The sequence below is a fragment of the Podarcis cretensis genome, assembly GCF_951804945.1.
Source record: "Podarcis cretensis genome assembly, chromosome: 7".
Classification (NCBI taxonomy): domain Eukaryota; kingdom Metazoa; phylum Chordata; class Lepidosauria; order Squamata; family Lacertidae; genus Podarcis; species Podarcis cretensis.
Window position 1 is genome coordinate 44,438,794 of NC_137176.1, and position 22,883 is coordinate 44,461,676.

The 22,883-nt window shown below is 40.5% G+C and overlaps 1 protein-coding gene and 1 long non-coding RNA gene across 5 annotated transcripts in view; one reads left to right on the top strand and one right to left on the bottom strand.

Annotated features, from left to right (window-relative positions):
- Positions 1-22,883, bottom strand: part of PTPRM (protein tyrosine phosphatase receptor type M) — a 428,935-nt gene that overhangs the window by 236,361 nt on the left and 169,691 nt on the right. For all 4 annotated transcript variants that reach the window (XM_079982864.1, XM_079982863.1, XM_079982862.1 and 1 more), the window contains exon 6: positions 7,866-8,040. In XM_079982864.1, coding sequence (XP_079838990.1) covers positions 7,866-8,040 — 175 coding nt within the window. The remainder of the gene's footprint in view (positions 1-7,865; positions 8,041-22,883) is intronic.
- LOC307219661 lies at positions 189-22,876 on the top strand. The gene is made up of 3 exons (XR_013840496.1): positions 189-722; positions 6,401-6,642; positions 22,667-22,876. It is a non-coding gene; the product is annotated as an uncharacterized lncRNA (long non-coding RNA).

Consider the following 22,883-nt stretch of genomic DNA (forward strand, 5'->3'; position numbering starts at 1 on the left):
ATAACTGCAAAGACACAGTTACACCATTGTTCATAAGCTCCATCTTTATGCAGAATCTGTGCAATTTAGAAAGCTGTGGCTTAACTAAAAATGATTTAACTTCATTTTAAATCATTAGTCTGTTTCTTCAACCAAAACATGAAATGGAACTTTGATAGAACATCCTGAGGCATTTATGTAGCCATGCTGAAACAACAGTTAATTACGTTCAAATTTCAAGTGCTGGTAAGGACTGTTGAACTGCCATTTGAAATTCAAGCTCAGGATTGAGGCTACAGAGGTTACACTAATTCATTTTTGGTGTTACAAGTATTAGAAACAGACTTTATTTTAATGGTTTTTCACCCCTAAGGGTATTTTCTGATCCCCTGCGCTCAAAAGAGATATTGTTCCAACAACCTACATTCAATTTCTTGTTCTGTTCTAGAACTGGTCTAGTTTAAAGCTGGACTTCAATAATATGAAACTAAGGATAAATGAATCATCAGTGACTTACAACTAGTTTGGACTAGAAGGCATGAAAGTGTTACCACTGAAATGTACTGTGTTTGAAGTGATGGCTCTGGTTGTGAGCCTGTGGTTGATGTTTCCCATAGAAGCTACCACTTCATGTTGCAGATCAAGCAATGAATATGCATGCATGAACTTAATTCTTATAAGAGGTTGCATAACAGCAGCTACTCAGGAACAGCTATAATGTGAAGACTACTTGAAATCATAAGGTGAGCTATTCACACGTGCTAGTTCACCAAACAGTTCTATCTCTGACATGTGGTTTGTCTCCATTTCACAACAATATGCTGGCAAGACTGCTTCAGGAATGGTTTCCTGAATAGAGAATGTGCCAAAAGGCCTCCACATAACAGATAGAGATCACAAGAAGCAGCCCTAACCTTACAAAAACAAAAAACAAAGAAAACTAAGAGTAGGACAACCTGCAACAGGAACAGCAGCAATTGGGAGCTTTTTCATTTCTTCCATTACAACTTTCTGTTCCCATGTATTAGTATAGAAGCAAGAGGACAGTCTGACCAGCGGCAGAGCAAGCTGATCGGGCACCTGGGGCGGTGCCAGCTGCCTGCAGGGTGGGGTGAGCTGGGGCAGGAGGCTATGCAGGGCCTCTGAGGAGTCTGCCTGCCTCCTCCCACTCAGCTGCCCTACAGCTGAGGGGGAGGTGGTGGGTGGACCGTTTGGGGCAGCGCAGAGCCTGCAGGTACCCAAACCACCGCATCACTCCCAGGAGAGACGTGTGGCTCGGGCATGCTGCAGGCCCCATGGTGAGTGCCACCTGCCATTTTATCATCCCTCCTCAGTCTGACACTATCCAGAGCTGCTACCTCAACACCTAATAGCAAGGACATCACATATGTCCATTACCCTAGGCTATAGAATGAGAACAGACTGGGCACAGCCACCAATTAGACTAAAGTCTTAAGTAGTCTGCTTCCCCCCACCTTTTTCCTAGAATCCCTGTCATCCACTGATGTTTTGAATTTACAAAGGTTGCTTTGTAATGATTTTTTAAAGGCAGGCATATTCCTCATTAGTACACAGGGAACATTTTCATCAAGGACTATGGGAAGTCAGACATAACAAGTGTTTAGAACATCTCACTGAAACACATCTGTATGTCAATGCAGTTTTTGAGGTGCCCAAAAGGAATGAAAAGAGAATGCATAATAGTTTATCCTCATTGTGTATTTTGAAGAAAGTCAAGATATCAGCAACTGCCATGGATGAAAGTGTTGTGACCATAATAAAAGCAACAAATAGATTTGTACAATTCAAAAGCCCTGTTACCACAATATAGGTCTATAAAGAATTGCTGGCAGGTCGGGAGAGAGACAAGAGTGGAAGAGTAACAGTGCGCTCCCCACCCAGCCTACACTTTCAGAGAAAGGCTGTCTAAACACATGGACAACAGCACTGATGAACAGTAAATGTGCAGAAATCCAAGAGTTGGGCCAGAACGCACAAGTTCATTTCCCATCCAAAAATGCATTTCCTCTCCATTCCACATTATAACAATTATGGCTAAGAAGTCTATCATATTATGTGCCTGTTATTATGAGAGATGATATGCCATAGCCTTCCACTCACAATAAATTGTTTGTTGAACAGCATAAAACTGTGAATCAAGAAATGTGCATGCTTAAAGCTTTGTACGCATAAACACAGTCACTAAAAAGGGCAAAGACTACAGTTTTAAGCATTCAACTTCAAAACAGTTTATACTGCAATTATACTTTGTGTGTGTGTTTAAAAGAATGTTTTTATTAAAGATTTTCTTTGGTTACAAAAGTACATACACTGTCTCTATTTTCAGACCATAAAGACCTTTCTACGGATCAGTTATATTCGATGTGAGACATTGATGTTGTACACAGTATATTTTCTTAAATCTTGCCACAGTTTTCCAAATGATTTTGCCCTCACATTTAATACCAATCGCTGTTACACTGGTCCTTGGCACATTCAGTGCTATTCAAGGTGCTAAACCTTCCATTTGACAACCTGAAAAAATATAAGCTATGTACAGCACAGATGGCTGCCCTTCCGTGCCCTGTCTTAAAAACCTAACAAAACTCCTCCTAGCCAGTCTGACACCTAGGTTTACCTTGTATGAACTCAGTAAGTACTTTGAACTCTGTAATAATCTGATATCTTCTCAGACAGGCTCATTCTGTTCTTCTAAATCTAATCTATGCTGCAGCTGACCACTATTAGAAAAGTTCGTTAAAAGGTGGGTGTGCACATAAAATACTAATTTACGTTCCCAAATACCATTTTGTTCAGCTCTTTTTAGTTTATCTTATTTGCAATATCTGATTTATTTTATGTAACACGAGAAAAAAATGGTTTTTTTTTTTAAAAAATGTGTGTGTTGTTTTTTTAAGAAGCACAAATTGTTTTAAGATACTACCCAAATTGTAGTTTTCCATTCCCAATGAAAGGTCAGCAGATTGGGTCTTGGCTCTACCCACAGGCTGAAGACAGGCAGCAATGTTTTGGGACAAAGGGATCCCAGGATTCAATTTGCAAACTCCCTAAAATCTGGAAAGAGCAGGAGTTACAGGAATGGAAAAGTACAATACAGGTAGGTACCGTTGTACTTTTCCCCATTCCTGCAATGAAAGGCCAGCAGATTAGGACATACCAGAGCTATCCCAATCTTGGGCGGCAGAGATGCTGCAGTGTTATGGAAAGAGGACCTTTGTAGGAGCCTCCGATCGAAGGTGGATTCCACTGAAGCGAAGGTATCTATGTGATAGTGGTGGCCACCCTTCATTTTTCTAGTAGAGGAGCATAAGTGGAGAATGCAGCAGAGGTGGCTGCAGAATGAGTGAAGTGAGCAGTGATGTGAAAAGCACAGGGAGCCTTTGAGTTTCATAGGAAAAGAGCAATGCAAGCTTTAATCCAACTGGCTAAGATGGCAGAAGTTACCTTCTTCCCCAAGAAAATGGGGTGGAAGGACACACAGAAGGATTCTGTCCACCTGAGCTCTTTGGTTTGAGCAATGCAGACTTTTAGGGCTCTGAAAACATGCAGGGAATGCCAAACCTTTTTCGTGGGTGCACTGAATCTGGAGAAAAGGAGGGAAGAACAAGTGGAAGTTAGAAGTAACTTTAGGAAGAAGGCTAGGTCAGTACAGAAGACAGCCTATCTTTGTGAAAGGTGCAGAGGTGCTTGGTTGTGGACAGAGTGCTGAGTTCCAAAATTCTGCAAGATGAAATGATGGCCACTAAACGGTGACTTTGAAGGACAGTGGTTTGAGGCAGATCTCTTCCAGCAGTTCAAAGGGAGGCTTCTGTGGAGGTCTCAGGATGGGAATCTGTGGCTGGTTGAGGAACATGTTAAAGTTGCCCCTTTAAGCAATCATTTCAAAAGTGGATGGGAGGTAAGTGCCACGAAGGGGAGACTGCCAGGTGGAGTATTTGAAGGAACCAAGGGCTGTAAGGCCATAATGGTGTGATAAGGATTCTCACTTTCTCTTCCCTGATCTTCTGGATTACCACCCTTGGAATGATAAAAAGCGGAGGGAAGGTGTAGAGAAAATCTGGTGGCCAGGGGAGAGCAAGGCATATAAGGTCTCCACTGAAGCTGACTGGAATTTGGTAGAGAACTGTAGGATCTGAACTTTGACAGGAGCTGTCAGAAAACTGCAGGATGCAGTTGCCATTCCTCTTGGTAGCTTTTCCTGTGGCTCAGCCTGTCTGCTTGTGTTTTCAGGATACTGGAGATGAGCTCAGCAATAAGTGACTAGAAGTTTTATTATGCTCAGCTGAGGAGAAGAGATACTACTGCACAAAACTCCAAAGATCAGGTGCCTCCTTCTCTGTGAATGTTGGATTTCACTGTGGTGGAATATGTACATATTAGGACACTGATGAGTTGGAGAAGAGGAGCAAATTGTTATAGGGCTAAGCAAGCTGCTTGACGCTCTAACCAACTGATGCTCATTGATACTTCTTTTGGAGACCATAGGCCTTGGATGCTTAGATCTCTGCAGTGAACTCCTCACCCCGTGAGACTGGCATCCAGGGTGATCGTTGTTGTCGGCGGAACATGAAAAGGAGAGCCCCTATGTAGGCTGGACCACACTGTCCACCATCTCAAGGCTCAGTAAAAGTGGCGCGGGACTTTAACATGCAGTTGTTTGCTTGATGCAATGTCTTTCTGGAGGGGTAGTAGAGCGTTGGAGAGGATAGGTGTGGTGCTTTGCTCACAGAGTTATATGTGCCACTGAGATTCACAGATCTAGTACCTGTGAGATAAACATGAGATCCACTTTCTTGGATTTGATGAGTGTCTGAACCTCTCAGCTTTTTTTCCTTCCTGGAGATCTATTGTCATGAGTAGATTTTGAGAATGGAGATTTTCTTTGATAAATGAAAGAATTTCCATATGTTCCCCATTTCCTTGCCTCCCCAGTGAAGCTACAGATAGAAAATTAGTGCGTGCTTCTGGTTTTAAACTAACCAGAGCTTCCCATTACACCCAAGGTCCAGAGACTCTGGTTAGCTTAAAGTTTAAATGGTTTGAGAACAAACCAGGATCATAAACCACTATTTGATATTGTCTTATTTCAATAAATAGTAATTAAAAACTAACCTGAGTTTCCCTGGAGTTCAGGCAGAGGAAAGCATGTCGCAACCATGCAAGAAAAGGTAGTTGGAGCATATGAGACCATATGGAGCATATGTGCTGGCTGTTGCACATAACACAAAACCATATTTCAAAAGGCCCACAGTGTTCATAGTTTTGCTTATGCAGTAATTCCATGTAGGAAATTTTTTGTTATGTGAAGATGTCCAAAAAGTTCAAAATACGTGAAGTTCAAAATACATGAAACAATGTTTCAAAATAAGCATTAAGCCATTATATCAAGCCTAAAAAAAGAAAGCTGCAAATGTGCACATATTTTTAACTCCCTGATAAATATATATTTAAAACACATATGTTATTGGAAGGTGGGATGCAATTTTCTGTAAAACACACTTTAAAAAAAGGAATGTGTAATTGCCTATCAGTAACAATGCAAATAAGCTTAAGTATATCATAATGTTGTTATTTAAATATAATCTGTTCCAAGGTCAGTACACTGTTTAAAATGGGCTTTTTAGGTCACAAGGAATGGCCCGCATGAGGTCTCATAAAAGCTACGGCACAAGCAAAAGGAATTACCATAATTACTTCATCACACTACAAGTAGCTAATGGGATTACACCCTAAGGGTAAGCAATTATTCACTGTACACAGTGTAAATGTGCTGAGAGGTGGATAAGACCAAATATTATAAGGATATGATAAATAAATTCACACATGGAAGGTTCAAGGTCAATGGTAGTATATTGATACAAGTTTTTAAGAAAGCTGAATCTGAGGACTCTTTATTTGTCCTCATTTTTCATCATGCCTGTAGATCACTTCCTTTCCCCCCTCATTATTGCCCCCACCCCTGTGTACTATATATCTGCTTCTGAATGAGATGTTCTTAAGAATTTTAATCGAAAAACTTCCATTTTAGCAATACAGTTGCACCTCAGTTGTTGAATGTAATCCATTCCGGAAGACTGTTCGACTCCAGAAACGTTTGACAACCAAGGCGCAATGAGCAGCTGGCAAATTCCATTAAGAAAATGGAGAAATGCGCTTCAGAAGCTGTTCAGCTTCCGAAGTGCGTTCGAAAACAGAAGCATTCAGTTCCGGGTTTTCAGCGTTCAGGTTCTGAATCATTCTGTTTCCGAGACACTCGAAAACCGGGTTCCACTATATATAAAATCCAAGTTTTAGTCATTTTCACAAGAAAATCACTGGGAGTGAGATTCACTACCAAAGAACATATAGAAAATTGAATTCATATCAGCAGGGTAACCTTTCCATTGTTTGTTTATTTTAGGGATGATCACCTTCACAGCCCCATTTCAGAACTTTCTGCACACTTGAGGGGCAGGCTGAATAATTTCTTAACGGGACAAGGCATCAGTCCTAAATGTCTCAGATGCACTATGGGATGGGATGGTACTGGACAGAAGACCATTACCACCATGGGAAAGTGGCAGGAGAACTATGCAAGGAAGAAGGAAGGCAATGGACTCAATGAGAGGAAATAAACTGAAGCTGAATCCAGTTAAGACTCAGGTACTGTTAGTGAGTGGTTCCCCAGACTGGAAGGATGGGAAGCTGCTTGCGCTTGAGGTTATCTGCGTCTGAAGGAGTGGGTATGCACCTTTGTTCAGGTGGCCTGAATGGCATGGAGTGATTTCCACCAGTTTTTGCTTGAGACTCAACTGTGCCCCTATCTGGACAGGGATAGCCTAACTTCTGTTGTCTATGCTCTGGTAATCTGGTTAGAATAATGTAACACATTATACATGGGGCTGTCTCTGAAGATACTTCAGAAACTTCAGCTGGTGCACAATTCAGTGGATAGGTTGCTCACTGGAGCAAGAAGGTTTGAGAATATTGCACCAATCTTGGCCTGACTGCACTGGCTGCCAGTTACTTTCCAGGCCCAATTCGAAGTGTTGCTTGTGGCCTAGAAATCCTTTTAAAAGCTCTTGACCAAAATACCTCAAGGACTGCATTCCTTTAAATAAAAATAAAAGTGGAGGTGGGGATTTAAGAAAGAGAAGCTTCTGACTGATATCGTGCATCAGAACAACAAAAAATAGTGTGGAATTATACTAACTATACACCCCCCCCCAATATGTGTAAAAAAGAAAGGTCAGACCTCATTTTGCAGCATAATTTTATAAGTATATTAAGTATATTTTATACAGTCATGTGCACAGTTATATGTATTTGTTTATGTACTGCTCTCTTTAGGAAACCTAGACTATATATGCATCTAATAGGCATACAGCATTATGTATATAATAATGCATATAATGATTAATATAATATGTGAGACTTGTTCTGTATTTTTAGTGGAACAGAGGAGCTCGCTTCTTGTTGAGATTAAGGAACAAAATCATTGTTAGTTGAATATAATTTTATGGTCCATTGGCCACAAATAAAAAGTTGCAAAATGTAAAATACATAAGATTGTTAAAAGAGGAGGTTAAAAAGAAAAAGCAATCATAAAGTGTCTAAGGGAAGTTGCAATGTTTAGACATTTTGCAACTTGCTTAGTAATTAAAAAAATTAGAGCCTTCCAATAAAATGATCAACAGACTCTGGAGATTGTCCTAGGAAGGACTGTGTAAGGGGATATATCTGAGTTTCTCTAGCCTCCATTTAAAAGAAGAATGTGACACTGACTACACCTCTTCATTATTATAGGAGCAGTACGTGTTATTTACAGGAGCTCTGTTATAACTTAAGATAGTACTCTTCTCATGCACGCATCCATTCTGAAATACCTTTAACGATCAGTTCTGCATAATTTGATACTCCAACTCCTCCTTCTGTGCGAATCATGCAGCGGTAATTGCCTGCATCTCGTTTGGTAGCATTTACCACACTGAACGAAGCTACGAATCGCCGATCATTAAAAACTTTCATATCCTTCAGAGGTGCATCCCGTACAAGCAATCCCTAGTGAAAAACAAATTAAAAGTTTACTTTTGATGAGGGGGGAAAAAACTATTGTAAAGAGATTTAATTTCTCCAATACTTTTCTACCCCAGTGAAACTCATTTGGCAGTAGGGATGGAGGAGGAATTCATTTGGTCCACACCTTGAGAAACAGACCAACCCAAACTTGTTTGCAGATCAGAATGCAACTCTTGATGTGAACATTTCATACATTCTTTCAAAACACACAAACCATATAATGGAACCAGGGCTTTTTTCCCCAGCCAGAACTTGACAAAACACAGTTTCGGCATGTCTCAGGTGGGCACCATTGCCATTATAAGAGAGCATAGGAAGCATTCATTGTGAGTTCAAGAACCTCTTTTTTTAGAAAAAAAATAGCACCGAATGGACCTATTTGGTGGTAGCAGCATGAACCATGCACAGTTTCAAAATCTAGGTGTGGCTTGCCAGGTGTACCCCAATCAAATATGAATGTCTATAAATCCTTCCCATAGTGTAAGTATACTCTTGGCTTCAATATATTTGGAATTATGTGACTTTAAATGCTTTTCAGTATTTCTACTTTTGTCCTCAAACACAAATGAAGTTACAAAAACTTTGCATGAAATCTAACCTGCCTGCCTTTATGAAGTGGAAAGAGCAAGCCCTGATTCCTATGCCAGAAAGCAAAACATAGAACCTATTAAGGAAATGACTGAACTCAGTTTGTTAATTACGGTGTTCAGATGTCAACTTGTTGAAAGTAACCTTAAAATGCTATTTATAGGTTTTTCGAAAGCTCCAAATAATGTCAACATTAAACTGACTCTTGTACATAATTCATGAGGCAAAAGTCAAGGTTAAACAGAGCATTATGCCAAAGTACCTGGATATTAAACAGTAAATAACAGATTTTAATTTCTTTAATAAGTACAGCAATAATGAAGTCATTTAACTTTTACAAGCGGTTTTATGGCATGCCCTTATTTAAGAAACGCTTGGAATAAACAGGAGTAAAATAACTTTAAAAGACATAGTTTGCAAAGTTCAAAACTAAAAAGGTTGCAATCATGCCAATGATTACCTGGGAGCTATCAGAGCTGAATATTTTGTTATATATTTATTTGTGCTTTTACTTTTTTCCCACCAGTATTAGCACAATGGCACTCGCTGCCTATACATTTCGAGTTGCAATTTCTACTTTTAACCTATGCAACCTTACAAAGCTAGGAGAGGTTGGGAGGGTGGCAACACTGGAGAGGATATTTTCCGTTATAGCCCTACCCCCTACCCCACAACACTTGTGGAATGCTCTCCTGGTTGAGGCCATAAGCTATAAACCCTACAGTCTGAGGAAGAAAAAACATTTTTGTACAACCAAGTTACATAGATGAATCCTGACAACTGCAGCATATGACCATGATCCAAAGAGCACAATGTCCCAAAATTTATGTGAACTCATATATTCATATTTCTACATGACAGCACCAGCCGTGCTATCCAACAGAACTGACCACCAACAAACGAGTGTTTCTGATATGCTTGCTCCAGTCAGACTAGCATTTCTAAAATCCAGAGAACCTACTTTATTTGAGTGGTTAACAGTAAAACAGAAAGAATATTTAGAAAAAGGAGGAAGAAAAACAGAACAATGATCACATATTCACAGTCCACTCATATTTAGAACACAATGGACTTCATATTTTATAGCAGAAGATCATGGATGACAGAGACTTTGAAGACTCATCTTCATTAGTTATGTTAAAGACACATATGCAGCCGTTGAATGGAACTCAGGTTCCATTTTGCTCAGGCAAAATTGATGCAGTGAAATTGGCATGACGTCAATGTAGATTTTTAAAAATAACATTTTGTCCGTTTTATATATAGCAAATTATCGTTCAACTTGTTGATCAGTGAATAGAAGTGATTTTGAAAGGGTCACTGTGAATACTTTAATATGTACCTTTAGAAGTGGAAATGCCTGTGGATCTGATTATAACAAAAAGCCACACCATAGGAAGTCCAAGGTCTGCAACACACACACACACACACACACACACACACACACACCATTAAAGCAACATGCACTGCATAGCATATAAATTCAGCTTATGTGTCCCTTTTCACAAGAAATGGGGGTAGCACTGGATGGTTATCACTGGCAACCAGAAAAAGAATAACTTCTAAAAAAATTGGGGTGCATGCTTAAAATGTGCTTGCACAAGACAACTTTCAACAACAACATCAATCAATCAATCGAAAAGATATTGTACTGTGATGTGTAGTGGGGAAACTGCAAAGCCAACTTTTGAAATTTGCATCCATTTCTTTTTGTAAAGCATGAACCTACAGTCATGAAAAAAACGATTCAGAGACCACAATTCTATTGTATGGAATTCAATATGTGCACGTATGTGCAACACACACAATGATAGTACTACACTTACTTTATATTCTATTGTAAGAAACTGCATTATATGTGTACTTTCAATCCCTTAAAGAGTTTTCCAGCGCTTAACATTACTTCAAATTCCTGTTATTTTAGGATGTTGTGCATCTTGTTTGTATATTTGAGAACGCACACATATATGTTATAGAAATATATAGTTGCTTCTGTACTCATAACATACAAGATGCATTTTCATATATACATTTGCACAGACACCTGAGAATGCACAGCTGATATCTACAGTCCTGCAAAAAGGATATTCTTAACATGATTTTCAGTTTACTTCTCAGTAATTGTAGCTAGCACCTCAACCATATGCACCCTGGCCTTGAATGCAATTGTGACAGCTGCTGGAGTGTGAAGAGAACAGGGGTAGCGAGAACTCTTTACACCACAGTTTTAACTGATATGCTCCTGTAATATGCTAACTTAAATGGAGAAACACTAGTAATAATTTTAGTGCTCACAGAAGCATGAAAGAAGAAAAGTCAGTGAATGTGATTTACTGTGCCTGATAAATCATGTTGGTACCATAGAGATACATTAGGAAAGGTGGCCACCAAAAAAGTAATCACCCACAGCTGAAGGTTATCTCCAACTCACTGAAGGGAAAATAATATTTCCTTTTTATCAATATATATTAAACAGTATCCTTGGAGCATTCGTTTTATTCCCTGGTGTGATTTAAACAGCTCCAGTACGTTTAGATTAGTGATGAGTGAACTCTACTTACCGTATTTTTCGCCCTATAGGACGCACTTTCCCCCCTCCAAAAATGAAGGGAAAATGTGTGTGCGTCCTATGGGGCGAATGCAGGCTTTCGCTGAAGCCTGGAGAGCGAGAGGGGTCGGTGCGCACCGACCCCTCTCGCTCTCCAGGCTTCAGGAGACCCCGCCGCTTGCCCCGCAAGCTCCGGGGACAGTGGGGAGGCGCAGCGCGTCTTCCCGCTGTCCCCGTACCTGATCTGAAGGCGGGCGGCGGGGAGAAGAGCGCTTCTCCCTGCTGCCAGCCCCGCAAGCTCCGGGGACAGCTGGGAGGCGCAGCGCGTCTTCCCGCTGTCCCTGGACCTGATCTGAAGGCGGGCGGCGGGGAGAAGAGCGCTTCTCCCTGCTGCCAGCCCCGCAAGCTCCGGGGACAGCTGGGAGGCGCAGCGCGTCTTCCCGCTGTCCCTGGACCTGATCTGAAGGCGGGCGGCGGGGAGAAGAGCGCTTCTCCCTGCTGCCAGCCCCGCAAGCTCCGGGGACAGCTGGGAGGCGCAGCGTGTCTTCCCGCTGTCCCTGGACCTGATCTGAAGGCGGGCTGCGGGGAGAAGAGTGCTTCTCCCCACTGCCGGCCCCACAAGCGCCTGGGGGGAAATAAATTTTTTTTCTTTATTTCCCCCCCAAAAAACTTGGTGCGTCCTATGGGCCGGTGCGTCCTATGGGGCGAAAAATACGGTAGCTTTCCTCTTGATCTGCTCATTATCTTCTGAGCTTTTTACTGAGAGTTCTTTGAGAAAAACTGGTATGCTGGTACACCTGGATGAGCTCCCCACTAGCCCTCTGTGGTTCTCCTTCCTGAACAAGGGTGTGTGTAGATAAGAATCAACAGCTGTGAGGACTAGCTGGCAAGCAATCCATATTACCTGGATGCATCTAAGCCTACTAAGGAATATATTTTCCAACTAAGAATGGAACACAACTGTAATTTCAAAGCATTTTGTTCAATTAATTGGGCTGCAAGGAAGTACAGTTTGCATATATCTACAGCTCTTGCCACTTATTCAGGAGCAACCTGGCCTTGAAAATGAAGTGTCACCAGGCAGCCCTTCCTGCTGGTTTTCCCACATGTGCCCTTTCTAAATTTGTTCGGCAAATGAGTAGCTAGCAATGATAGGCTGGTAGTGAACTCGGAACAACTTGCACCAGATTGTTGTAGTGTTGGTGGTTTGGCCTCTAAAGAGCTTGAGTTGGTCATCTGAGCAAACATTTGTAATATTACTAGTAAGGGTATTGCATCCATACCATAGAGATCACTAATTATTCAAGAACTGCAAGCAGTAACTTTGATTGAAATTCACACACAATCTAAATCAACAATAGTATATCCAGTGGTGTTAATATCCTCACCTAATTGCTTCAATTTTTATGATTACTTCCCAGAGTTACTTTTTATAACCAAGACAATTCTCTCCCTTAGATATGAGAATATTGTGTGTGTGTATGCTTATTATATACACATATATTAGCATTTCCACTAACCAAAAAGGCTACCTTTGTAAAATATTATTTCTAAAGTTACTTTGTCCCAACTGGAATAATTTTAGTTCAATGGTGCAATATCAAAACAATACTAGTTTGTTATGAATGGACATACTCAGAAGCATTTGTAGAATGTTGTTATTCAGGCTTCTTTCCAGTTCTCTGTGTTTGGTGAAAATAGGCAGAGTGACTCTCTTAAACCTATTTTGCATTTCTGCCCTTAATCTGCATAACTGCAGCTTGCAGCTGTCGTCATTGTGGATTATTAGATCATCAATTACACCAAATTAAGTACCTTTGGAAATATCCCTATTGTAGTGAATCCTAGTTACTGATTTATTACATATTTTTTCTAGCTGCTTATCCAATTAGCGTAAGAGTGCAATTCAAAGCTATTAAATCCAATGGGAGTTTCCCCACTGATTTAAATGGGATGTTGATTGCATTCCGCATTAGCTGCAGTTCTCAATTTCTTCTATTTTAAGCCTAATTTGTGACAAGGGATTCTTTTCCAGTTCTAAGATAAGTTGTTGCATAACTGTTTTATTAATTCTTTGACCGCCTTTGAAAATAAAAGGTTGGACTAATGATTTTAGTATACTTAAACACTTTCTTACCATTTTCTTTATTTCAATAGTCACTGTGCTACTTCATGGAATACCTGAAAACTAACTGCATGTGTAGGCAACACAGTCTGCAGATTACATCCTGCCCACCAAGAACAACTTCACCAAGTTACTAGCTGTGCAGCGCAGTGCAGGTTTATGTAGGTTATTTGGGATACAGGATATAAAACTGCACAGCATGTAATATCTACACTGCTTATTTCTTAGATCAGACATGTGTTTAATCCGATGCAATTTCAATACCCATTTAAGAAACAGATCACACTGCATGTGGGCGCTTTAATTTGCAGTCAATAAATACAACTTGAGCTCTTCTCTCTTTGACAATCACTCGCAGCCAAGTAAGATTTCTTCCATAAACACGGTTTTAACAGTGAGTCCGTAAGTGACTGTGGAGGCCAATTCTGGATCCACACGTCCTTCCACAGTGGGACATTGGTTTCCAGATGGGAGTTGATCACGGTGTGGAATTGCCAAGCGTGCCTTCCTCTTAGCACATTTTCCCCTTGCATCCTGAGTTCGAGTGTCTTCAAAGCCTATGACACCTTTGGTAAAGGCTGTTCTCCAACTGAAACGCTCACAGGACAGTGTTTCCCAGTTGTCAGTGTTTATACAACTTTTTTTAGATTTGCCTTGAGACAGTCTTTAAACCTCTTTTGTTGACCACCAGCATTCTGCTTTCCATTTTTAAGTTTGGAATAGAGTAGTTGCTTTGGAAGACGATCATCAGGCATCCGCACAACATGACCAGTCAAACAAAGTTGATGTTGAAGAATCATAGCTTCAACACTGGTGATCTCTGCTTCTTCCAGTACATTGGTATTAGTTCGCCTGTCTTCCCAAATGATGTGTAAAAATTTCCGGAGACACCGTTGATGGAATCTTTTGAGGAGTTGGAGATGACATTTATAAGTGGTCCATGTTTCACAAGCATATAGTATAGTTGGTAGTACAATAGCTTTGGAAACAAGCATTTTTGTTTCCCTGTGACACTCTGCACTTCAACTGGGAGAAAGCGGCACTCGCAGAGCTCAGGTGATGCTGGTTTTCTGCATCAATGTTGGCCCTTGTGGAAAGATAACTGCCTAGGCAGTAGAAGTGATCGACATTTTCCAATGTTACACCAATGAGTTGGATTTGTGGTGCTGCAGAGGGGTTATTTTGTAGTTGTTGGTACAGCACTTTGGTTTTTTGGATGTTGAGTGATAGGCCAAGCTTTTCGTAAGCTTCTGCAAAGATATTTAGGATGGTTTGGAGGTCATGCTCTGAGTGTGCGCACACTAAGTTGTCATCAGCATACTGAAGCTCTATGATGGAAGTTACAGTAACCTTACTCTTTCCCTTCAACAAAGTGTAGGATCATGGCAATGCAAATAATGAATAGAGTTGGGGCAATAACACAACCCTGTTTAACGCCTGATCCCACTGTGAATGGTTCACTTTGAGAGCCATTGTTATCTGCGATTGTTGCTGTCATATTATCATGGAGGAGCCGAATGATGTTATCTGGGTAGCCAATTTTCAGAAGGACAGTCCACAGGGCATTACGATTTACAGTGTCGAAAGCCTTAGTCAGGTCAATAAATGCCATATACAGGGGTTGGTTTTGCTCTTTGCATTTTTCTTGAAGCTGTCGAGTGGTGAAAATCATGTCCACTGTCCCCCTAGAAGGCTGAAAACCATTTGGGATTCAGGAAGGGTCACCTCGGATATTGTTACAAGACTGTTTGCTAAGACTGATCCTTGCAGGAATTTTGCCGGTCGCAGCTAATAGAGAGATGCCTCGATAGTTTCCACAATAAGTTCTGTCACCTTTTTTAAAGAGATTGATAATTTTGGCATCCCTAAAGTCTGCTGGGATTTCTTCTCTTTCCCAGATTTTTTTCAACGAGCTTGTGAAGTTATTGTTTAAGTTCAATTCCGCCCACTTTGAAGATTTCGGCAGGTATACAACTTGAGCACAGTTGCATCCAACCCTTTGAACAAAACTTACACAAAAGTGTGATATTACCACATTAATAATATAGTACTTATGTAGCTCTCTGTGTCCTTCCCATGTAATGCATCTTCTGTATGTTTGGGAAATCACAGAATCAGAAGGGACCGAAAGATTACCGTATTTTTCGCCCTATAGGACGCACCGGCCCATAGGACGCACCTAGATTTTGGGGGGAAAATAAAGGGGGAAAAATATCCCTCCCAGGCGCGGGGCTGGGGAGCACAGGCAGCTCTGCGCAACCTTCGGGAACCCGGCGCGGCTTCGCGCCGGGCTCCCTAGGGTTGCGCAGAGCTTCCTGAAGCCTATATCCGCCCCATAGGACGCACACACATTTCCCCTTCATTTTTGGAGGGGGAAAAGTGCGTCCTATAGGGCGAAAAATACGGTAATCTAGTTTGACCCCCTGCAATGCAGGAAAATCACAGCTAAAGCTCTCTCCTCAGTTCCCATCAAATTCAAAACATATGTGTACATATTGGGCTTAAAAAATCAGAATAGCTACAGAGCTGATAGTTCATGTACCCATTTTTTAAAACTATGGTGCAGTATAACTTCATCTCTTTTTATCAGTTCTGGATTGCCCTCCAACCCACCAGAGCAGATTTGATGTGAACAGTGGCATTCATGAAGAGGAAGGGGAAATTATGTTGTGCAAATGAAAATCCCTGCACTAACAGAAGTACTTTGTTGGACACTGCCCTTAATCAGGAAAAAATGGTGTAGGAATACCCAAAATGACTACTCATTATGGAGCATCATCTTTTGAACTATGATGCACCTGCTTTTCTGAATGATTTGCTAACAACAACCTGTTCCTTTTATCACAAAACACAGAATGTTTTGTTAAATGTTTTGGATGCTGACAAAATATTCTGCTTTTAAATCTGTTTATCCACAAAAGAGGTTTGGTTTAGCCAATGAACCTTTAACAGCAGATAAACAACAGATGTATTGGAAGATTTTCTCAATTTTGCTTCCAAAAACTATTTTATTTTGCCTGTCCATTAAAGTGGCAAGAAAAGGATAAGCACCTTTTCAGAAAATGCTGTAATACAGCTCCAAAGGGGGGGGGGGGTTCACTTGGAACTTTGTTCATTAGAGAATTTGAAGTATTCTACAGAACACTTGAAACACGGTCCCCTTGAGTCTCCAACAATTCCTACTGACAAAAAAATAAAATAATATTCCTGGCAAAAGAAGAATAAAAAGAACAGAAGGCATTGGAAAGCTTTTACCATCTATGTAGTTCTTCCTTGATGTGGTAGTTCCGCTTCACTTTGGTAAAGTTTTATTTTTAAAAGCAACTCAAAACCTCATTTCAACAGAACTAGAAATTGCATCACTGTCTTTTAGTCTCCATAGGTTTTAACTGTAATATCTTATATGGCATTTTATAACTTGTGAAGCACTAATTACGTTTCTAAATTGTATCATTATAGAGATCAGATATGTCCTTGACCAATACTGTCTGTTGACTCCAACAGCACCTATATACTCAAAGTCAAAACCCTGCATGAGGTTTGAATAAGTCTGCATGAAATTACCAACATGGTAAAAATTACTGAAAAGGAGATAAAGAGAGAATGGGAAATGATTGATGCATTAAAAGACAAGCAGCTAGTTTCAAAGGAGACTAAATAAGAGAAATATGGATAAGAAATAAGGAAGGTGGCAAAATTTTCAGCAATGCCCTCTCCCCTCTGCATCCCCCCAAAATCTGCTCTGTAGGATTAGGTTATGCTCTAGGGAGATTTTGTGGGAGTGAAAGGGGAGTGAATTTCCCAAAATTGCCTCTCTCTTCTGCTCTGTTGATGGATGCCTTCCATCAGCAGAGAGGAAACGTGGGATATCACCCACTGACTGATATGTAGTTCTTTGGGGGTCTATCTAAAGTGTAGCTTCACTAACTTACAGCACAATTCTATACTGTACATAACTACTCAAAAGTAAGCCCCATTAAGTTCAGTTGGAGCTTGATCCCAGGAAACTGGGTATAAGGCTGCAGTTGAATATCATATTATTGTTAAGCCATTAACTTCTAAAAGGGGGTAGTGCAGACTTTCATTTTATCAATCAATTAAATAATTGATAGGGTGCTTTTCCAAGTTTTAAGGATATTTGTGTGAAATTTGGTTGCTTGTATTTCAATTTCTCTGAGGGTTGGCTTAATCAGGCTGAGGTGTAAAGTTTCTTCTGATAACTGGGCTGTATTAGGTTTTGGAACTGCTTTCCAGCTAATCTTCTGCTTGTAATATTTTATACATTCTCAGTAAAACAGCCTCTGCTCACTTTGGGCTCCAACATATTGGGAGTGTTGGAAAACCTACATTCAGGATTTACACATTGATAGAAACTTAAAGCTAGGAAGTCCAATTCTCCAAATAACATTCACAGTTGTCCACATGGTAGACGAAGTTTGCTATTGGTCTGGATATCTCATTTACATGTTAATATAATGCAAGATAAATGAATTACTTCAGTGCAAGATTAAAACACAGAAGTAAAATGTGCTATAATGATATAAACCCTTTAAATACTTGGGAAAATTGCCATAGAGTTTTTATTATGAATGTGAAATGCATGAAAATGCAAAACTATTAAAACACTTATTTCTTATTCACTTCCCTCAGATATGGAGTCCATGCAGTTCTTTTAATCATTAATCTTGCTTTATGTTATGCAACCTCTGCAGTAACAAAACACTTTTGTGTTTTTGACAGCCTTCTTTTTTCTGTGTAAATTTTTAAGCATGAATATGCCAGATTAATGGTGTTCATTAATCGTTGCATTCTTTTATAACTGATTTTGCTCTTCATTTCTTTACTAAGTGGAGCCTTTTCACTTCTCGTGGTCACGTACACTAAATAAACAGCAGTGTATTAAAGCAAGTGGAGGCTGCAATATGAAATAAATAGTAAAGCCACCAGGCCACTAGAGAGTTTCAAAGTAGTAGCAAGAAAGAAAAGCTCAGACAGGCTGACAAGCCATGGAAAGATGGTTCAGTAACTTTTATCAGCAAGCGTAGTAAAAGTGGCAACACTAACTTTAAATAGTATTGTAATAATAATAATAATAATAAACTCACCTACCTAGCAATATTGGAGTGTTGAACTCTTTAGTATGTAAATCCATGAAGTAAAAGCGCACACAGTACAAATTAATTGTTCCCTTCATTATCAGATCTAATGAACAAAAAGTCCTCCTTGTACAAGGATTGCTTGGCTAAGAAAGCCATCCTATACACAAAATGCTAGTGGTAAAGGAAGGCTGTGTAAGTAAACCAGCATAAAGTTACTCCAGATCCAAAACCCATTCAGCAATTGCTGATCATACTCTGCCTAAGCCTGGCATAGAGAAAACAAGCCTTTTAAATAGTGTTGATGCTTCCTTGCCAGGTGACATGACTGAGCTGAATTGACTCAGTATCCAGCCAAAGTCTCCCCCCTCTCTGGTTCCACTCCTGGAATGATCCATTTTGAAGTACTTATGCTGGACTTGGCTCAGTCAGTTTCTGCTCAGCTAAGTGAGCCCCAGTTAAGCCATGATGAGCACGTTGGCTGAGACATTGACTGGGTGAGCTGGAAATCTCCCAGTTCAGACAGAGATCTGCTGTATCTTAAAATGCCCAGAGGATCTTCAATCACTTCAATCAGGCATAGGCAAACTCGGCCTCCAGATGTTTTAAGACTACAATTCCCATCATCCCTGACCACTGGTCCTGTTAGCTAGGGATGATGGGAGCTGTAGTCCCAAAACATCTGGAGGACCGAGTTTGCCTATGCCTGACTTCAATCAATCATCCATTTTATTTGTATGCCAGGTTTTCAAAGTTCAAACCATGGTCAAGGTGACTTACAACATATTTTAAAAATCACACACACACACACACACACACACACACACAACAGCAACAAGAGTAACAGCAATCCCTTCCCAACAAAAACCTCTGAACAATACCCCAGCCCAAAATTCTGTATACAGTAGCCTTGGCTTTTGTAGCTGGAGTCAATAATGGTCCCACCCTCCCAGGTCAGATGGGAAAAGGCCTGCAAGGCAGGGAGCAGGTCTTCCAGGCCTTACAGCCAATAGGATTGCACACTGAAAAAGGAGCAAAGTCAGGTTTGTTTGTTTTTGAATTTCTCTCATCTTACATGCATTTGACTTTTATGATTTCAACCATAGGCAGTTGAAGGTGGGCTGGTTGAAATTGTACAGGTCAAGTCGTAAACAAGGCAGAGAGCTTAGAAACTCTTTTTGTGCTGGGTACACTTGGGGTTAACCAGTGTGAAAAGAGCTTTGAAGCTCTCCACCTTCCTTGCTGGGCAATACTCTGCTCATCATGGCGGTTCTGGGAGGCTTTAGGGTGCTCTCATGAGATCTCACACAAACATCCCTTGCTTTCCAGAGGTGGTATGGTAAGCTGGCCTTGTCTAGGAAGCAAGGCCCAGAGCTTAAAAATTCTCTCTGCACCACTTAACGTAAGTGGACAAAAGGCAAGAAGAGCTTTTAAACTCCTGGCCTGACTTTATGGACAAGGCCTCCTCAACGCACACCAGCTCTGGGAGTGCTAGGGATGTTCTCTGTCTCCCCCTCACTCACCAGCTATGGGACAGCTCCAAGCGTTTGACTATACACAATTTTTGCATAAACACGTAACTCTTGGAACCAAATCCTGAGATAACACGAGGGATTACTATAAAACCGGACTGACCATTTTCTAAATTCTAAATAAATAAATAAGAAACCAAGGGAGAAAGAATAAATGCTTAAGTTGAAGCTTTTGCCCAGTTATGCTCCTCAATCTTGGGACTGAGTAGTCTATGGTCATACAGCATAAATAATTTGACACATTCTCTGAGGCAATCTTCTTTAGTATCATTTCACATGATCCATAATACTATCATAACTGAACTCTAGCTTATATGAAGCACTGGAAATCGGCAAACACAGTGTATGGGGATTGAAAACCAGCAGAAAAATAAATATGAGAGGGAAAATGTTATGGGTCTACATCTTTGGGGCAGTACAACTGAATTGTTTCAGCACTCTATTATAAGGTTCCCCATGAAACATCCAGTAAAGCCCAGCAGGTTGTATCCAGTGAAAAACTCCTACTAGTGCAAAGTCTTCTGCCTGAACAACGGGACTTTCTCTTCCTGCACAAATCATTTCTGGGTTTTCTCCCAACATTTTGGAATAGTTTTCACAAAGAGCAGGCAGAAATTCTTGCATAACATGATGATTTTGTTAGATGCCACTGTAGTGGAAGTTCTTACATTTTAAAAAAGATGGTGATTGTACTTGGGTGATTTGCTAAACGCTCTCTCTCTCATTAATGTGTGTGAACTATATTACAGGATATATTAATTCTAAGGCAGCCTGCATTAGAATCATATTTGTTTAGTTTTCCAATTTAAACTTAATACTGAAATGGATACAACCTATGCTGCCCACAAATGCAATAAACAAAAACAGATGGGCAGCATCTGTTAATTGTAAACATCACTTCTGGGGTATCACTGAATTTATTTTTTTATTATACCTACACTGAAGCTTCTGCTAATGAGTATGTTTCATTCCTGGTGCATACTATCTAGCCAATGACCTTTTAAACTTAAACGATGGTGACAATAAGAGAAAAAGAACAGATACTGCATTCAGCTGCATTATGCTCATGATTTCCTTCATTTGACTTTAACCTAAGGTTAAATGGATGCAGTTAGTGACAATTTGTCTTCACATTACCTGATGTGCTATAATCAAATCTCATGATTCATTGTTCATCTGAAAAGTTACGGGAGAAGATTAAAGCCATTACCTAGGATGACTTACCATGTAGCTATTCTTGGTTTGGGTCCCCCCCCCCTTTTCCTTTCCCAACCATTGGGTGAGCTAAGCACTATGAATTTCTAAAATTAAATAAGCTGGTCTCCTCTTTAGGCATTTCCGTATGAGTTAATGTTATGTTTCTGGATGGAGGCAAAGTCAGATTATTATCCATTATGGCAAACCCCTATCATGGTAAATTACTTCAAAATCTGAAAAAGGAGTAGGAGAGATGGCAAACCTGTAGTCCTCCACATGTTGTTGGTTTCCATGGCCGATGGTCAGGGATGATGGGATTTGTACAGGCCCAGATACTACAGGTTCCCCATCTATGCTTTAGAGGGTCAGGGAATAAATACGTAGCATCATTGCTATGCTTTATTGTGGATGAACTGCACTACAGCCTTATGGAACAGGTGCATTTTTCCAAATGCAAGAGGAAGGGACAAACTATTCCAAACTCCAAAAACAACACACGTTTCACAACAAAGTGAGGAAAGGTAATTTGCTAGGAGAACTTTCCTCCCCTAATAGTGAATTTCCACACTGCTTTTTAAGCATTTCACTGTCATACTCACTTCTCCAGTAATTTGGGGGAAGGGGAGTACAATATAGTATTAATACCAATGGACAAGAGTATACATTACAATGTGATATTCACTTTACAGCTTCCTTCTAGCCTTGTACTTCCACTTTTTGTTCTTCAGACACACACACACAAACACACACACACACACACACACACCACAATACAATAGGGCTGCACCACCCAAGCCCACCATGCAATTTGCACTGCAACAAATTAGACAAATGACAGCACTGATCTGTGGCCATCTAAGCTCAACACTGTCAGTATTCTCCAACCTCCAGATGAGCAATGTGTCTGCAACCTGGTAAGGGCATTGGGTGGGAGTGTTTGCTGCTCACATCTCTTACTCACACAGTAAGCCCCAAAGTAATAAAAACGATATGGTTAAAAATAATAGTTGAAATACACCAAAACACATTTAGAACTAGCAATTAAATTACCATTTTCATTGGCAGCATCCCATGCTCTGCACTGCCTGCACCTTTGTTTCCAAAGGCCTGCCTGCCGCAGAAAAGCCTCAACTGTGGACACCCTCAACTGTGTTTCTGATATTGATGGGGCAGAGGGAAGGCGCTCACCTGAAGATCATTGTACCCAGGCATGTTCATATAGGAAGATACTACGCTGCAAGCAGCCTGGGCTCAAGCCATATAGGGCTTTATAGGTCACAGTCCGCACCTTGAATTGTGCCTGGAAAGGGACGGGTAACTAGTGCAGTTGCTGGATCAAGGGAGGAACATGTTCCCTGTGACCGGCCCCAGTCAGCATTCCAGACCAGCTGAAACTTCCAAACACTTTTCAAAGGCAGCCCCAAACATAACATGTTGAAAAGATCCATTAGCAACGCTGCAAGCGAACAATCAAGGTTCGTTATTAACAATAATAGTTTTTTTCTGTTCTTTTTATTCATAGGCATGCACACGAGCAAGAGAACCACATTTAGAGCATAGGTTTCACTTCTTAACACTGTAGCCGTTCTCACTACCCATGAAGCTCTCTCCCAAGTGTATATGGTCTTTCCTTCTATGCCAGCATCAGTGTATTTTAAACGTGTTGTTTTGAACGTATCTTAAATATGCTATATGTTACACATGCCATTGTACTGCAGAAAACAAAAGAGGGAAATGCT